Raw genomic sequence first — 4,141 nt, 5'->3', positions numbered from 1 at the left:
TTTCTCATATTTTATTGTTTCGAATCATTGGACAGTATAGATGGATTATGGAGGACATTTAATGAAACAACTTTTTTTTTAAATTTTACAAATGAATATTGTTCATGTAACATATAGTTCATAGAATATTGTACCATGTCCATTTTTCATTTTAGTTGTTTTTATTGAATTAAAAATAAAGACAAATTAAGAGCAGTCGTAAACACAAGAATTTTGCAGAAAAAGCTGATCAGAGGAAATTCGGGTTAAATATTTTCAAAACGGCTCCACTCTTTTTTCTGAAATTTGGACAAATTGATTGAATGTTGTTTTATTTTATAAAATAGATTGTTTTTTCTGATTCCATTACTCTGTCTATGTTTTATAATTTGATTAAGATCCACAACTTATGTATTTTGGGCAGAAAAAATAGACGTCATAGGTGGCGCCGCGAGCACAGTTTAGAATTTGTTAAAAAGTTTTTTTCTTGATTGAATTTTAGAACAGATGCTCCTTGTTTAATAAAAATTAACATTTCAAAATTTTACACAATCTTTGACCTATTTTTTTAAGTTGGTGTGTGGACTATATTTTTAAGGAAAATATCACACAGAGTTACCTCCCTTAGTTTGGCAACCGCTAGGGGACAAACGGCTACACTCTTTTTTTTTTATATTATAATCATGCATTGCTTATACATATGTGTATCCATTAATACCAAAATCATTCGTTTTCCATTACTTTGATTTCACACTCGTACTACCTTAACATAACATGCGATGATCTATATAACCCCTACATTTCAAGCAGTTGTTGAAGGCATTTAAATCTCCCTCTAAACCAGGAAGTAAAAATACCTGACAGGTAGATAACACAAGTGTGTCACGTGATCAGAGTACATGTACTTGAAGATCGATTAAGGACGACCGCCATTACTGAAGTCAGGTAAGAAATTTTTTAATATTTCTGTGCATAACAGTTGAGAGTCATTGGAAATCCAGTAGTATAGGCTTTAACTATCATGACTATGGGATTAAAATTTCATTCCCAAAAGACTTAATGAATCTTGTATTATGTAATATGATGACTTGTGTATTTCCCTATGGCCCCAGACATACTGTGTTTCTGGAGTCCATAAAAAATGTACTGTCAAAAAATGTATGATCATTTATGTTGAATTTATAGGCTTCAGTCACAAAGTCTAATGATGGACCCCCGTACCAGTGCCCAGGACGTGATGCGATGTGACCTGTGTGAGACCGCTGTGGTACAGATGCACTGTGATACATGTCTTGTCAATTTGTGTACAGCTTGTGTAGGAAAACACATGATATCTGATGAATCCAAGGACCACAAAGTAGTTAAGTTTCAGGCAAGGAAATCCACTCCCCTCTACCCTGGTTGTAAATTCCATGATAAAGAACGATGTAAAATGTACTGTAATCAATGTGACATTCCTGTCTGCCATAAGTGCATTGGATCTGATCAACATCTAGGTCATAAGGTGTCAGAAATATTGAAAGTTGTGGATGAAAGAAAGAATAAATTCATGAAAGAACAGACTGATTTAAATGAGACAATTTATCCCACCCACCAGGACATTGTCTCTGATGTACAAAACAGAATGAGTCAGTTAGAAAAGGAATATGAAGATCTCTCAACAGCCATAACAAAACATGGAGAGAACTGGCACAGAGAAATTGACAAACTTGTCAAGAAACTTAAAGCTGAAGTTGATGTCATGAAAAACACACAGTTACAAACTCTACAGAAACATCTGGATGAAATAAACAAGAAGATTTCTGACATCAAGGATGAAATCGATTCATTGGAAAATGCAACAGCCACCAATGACATGTCAAAATTATTTAGTGTAACAATTAAAATACAAAAATACAGAAATCTTCCACACAAAATCATTCCATCTTTACCTAAATTCAGTCCAGGAAATGTTCAAGAAGAAAAACTTAGTAAACTGTTTGGAACCTTATCATCAAGTTCTTTAACATCAGATAAACATGACTACAGCATGAAGACAACACAGAAATCACCAGAAGCTGGATCCTCTCCTCCAGTCAAACAGTTGCTTGATGAACCAGAGACTGTCACCACCATAGATACTGGGTATGGAAGACTTTACAATGTGGCCTGTATGAGTGATGAAGAAATCTGGACAAGTGGAGACAGCAACACCATGAAACTCTACAGCATCAATCAGGGATCAGAACTCAAGTCAATCACAACCAATTCAGGGTACAATCAAATAAACATAGCAGTGACAAAAAGTGGAGATCTAGTTTATACTGATGACACTGTGAACATTGTGAAGAATGAGAAGATAGAGGAGGTGATCAGACTACAGAACTGGAGACCTAAAGGTGTCTGTAGTACCTCCTCTGGTGACCTCCTGGTTATCATGAACAGTGATGACAAGAAACAAATAAAAGTTGTCCGGTACTCTGGCTCCACAGAGAAACAAACCATTCAGTTTGATGACAAAGGTAAACCTCTCTATTCACCTAGTTCTCGTTATCTAAGACACATTACTGAAAACAGGAACCACGATATCTGTGTGTCTGATGAGAGAGCGGAAGCAGTAGTGGTGGTCAATCAGGCCGGGAAACTAAGATTCAGGTACACTGGACATACTCCTGCTCCACAGAATCAACCATTCTGTCCACTAGGAATCACCACAGACAGTCAGAGTCACATCCTTACAGCTGATTGTATCAATCACTGTGTCCACATCATAGACCAGGACGGACAGTTCCTCCGTTACATAGAATGTGGACTGCGTTATCCCTGGGGACTGTGTACAGATACAAATGACAATCTGTTTGTTGCTGAATGGAGAAATAATCAAGTGAAAAAAATCAAGTATCTGCAGTAATACGTATTACTGAATTGTACTCTATCTCATTAAAGGGGTATGTAATATAGCTGATGCATCACTATCCTGCACTAAGAAATTTGGTGTTAAATAATACATATTTCAGTCTTATTATCAATGCATATCTTTAATCATATAAAATTAATGAATGTCCAAAGAAAATATGTGAAAAACTTCAAACAAGTTTTATAATGTATGCTTCTGAAAAAGTTAGTTTCTTCTAATTTTGACTGTATTTCTTTTGTAGTTTAAGAAAATATCATAAGGTTTTTAGTATATTTCCCACCTAAACAAAGCACTATCTAGTAAGATATATTTAAAAACTGTCAAATTATTTCAAACCCAAGTTACTTTAGAAGAATTATTACACAGAAGATAGTAATCTTGCCTTGTTTTTGTGAATGATGTGTCAACACTTGAAGAGATAGTCATCTTACCTTGTATTTGTGAATGAGATGTTTAGAATTGAAGAGATAGTAATCTTGCCTTGTATTTGTGAATGAGATGTCGACACTTGAAGAGATAGTCATCTTACCTTGTATTTGTGAATGAGATGTTTAGAATTGAAGAGATAGTAATCTTGCCTTGTTTTTGTGAATGAGATGTCTAGACTTGAAGAGATAGTAATCTTGCCTTGTTTTTGTGAATGAGATGTCTACACTTGAAGAGATAGTAATCTTGCCTTGTATTTGTGAATGAGATGTCTAGACTTGAAGAGATAGTAATCTTGCCTTGTTTTTGTGAATGATGTGTCAACACTTGAAGAGATAGTCATCTTACCTTGTATTTGTGAATGAGATGTTTAGAATTGAAGAGATAGTAATCTTACCTTGTTTTTGTGAATGAGATGTCTAGACTTGAAGAGATAGTAATCTTGCCTTGTTTTTGTGAATGAGATGTCTACACTTGAAGAGATAGTAATCTTACCTTGTATTTGTGAATGAGATGTTTAGACTTGAAGAGATAGTAATCTTGCCTTGTTTTTTTGAATGAGATGTCTACCCTTGAAGAGATAGTAATCTTACCTTGTATTTGTGAATGAGATGTTTAGAATTGAAGAGATAGTAATCTTGCCTTGTTTTTGTGAATGAGATGTCTACACATGAAGAAATAGTCATCTTACCGAGTATTTGTGAATGAGATGGTTATAATTGAAGAGATAGTAATCTTGCCTTGTTTTTGTGAATGAGATGTCTAGACTTGAAGAGATAGTAATCTTACCTTGTTTTTGTGAATGAGATGTTTAGAATTGAAGAGATAGTAATCTTGCCT

General features: G+C 34.6%; 1 protein-coding gene across 1 annotated transcript; it reads left to right on the top strand.

Annotated features, from left to right (window-relative positions):
* The first annotated feature begins 885 nt into the window (after nucleotides 1-885).
* On the top strand, nucleotides 886-2,875 carry LOC134278280 (E3 ubiquitin-protein ligase TRIM71-like). Its single transcript, XM_062760596.1, has 2 exons — nucleotides 886-924; nucleotides 1,165-2,875. The coding sequence occupies exon 2, from the start codon at nucleotides 1,184-1,186 to the stop codon at nucleotides 2,867-2,869; it is 1,686 nt and encodes a 561-aa protein (XP_062616580.1). The 5' UTR covers nucleotides 886-924; nucleotides 1,165-1,183; the 3' UTR covers nucleotides 2,870-2,875.
* The last annotated feature ends 1,266 nt before the right edge of the window (nucleotides 2,876-4,141 follow it).

Source organism: Saccostrea cucullata, unplaced genomic scaffold, assembly GCF_032062105.1.
Source record: "Saccostrea cucullata isolate Sc308-1 unplaced genomic scaffold, CSIRO_AGI_Scuc_v1 ctg6075, whole genome shotgun sequence".
NCBI lineage: Eukaryota > Metazoa > Mollusca > Bivalvia > Ostreida > Ostreidae > Saccostrea > Saccostrea cuccullata.
The sequence above is the reverse complement of the archived record's forward strand: the minus strand, read 5'-3'. Positions and strand labels throughout refer to the sequence as shown.

Bases quoted from the DNA above. Each gene is read 5' to 3' on its own strand.
- LOC134278280 (XM_062760596.1), top strand. From the start codon at position 1,184: ATGATGGACCCCCGTACCAGTGCCCAGGACGTGATGCGATGTGACCTG.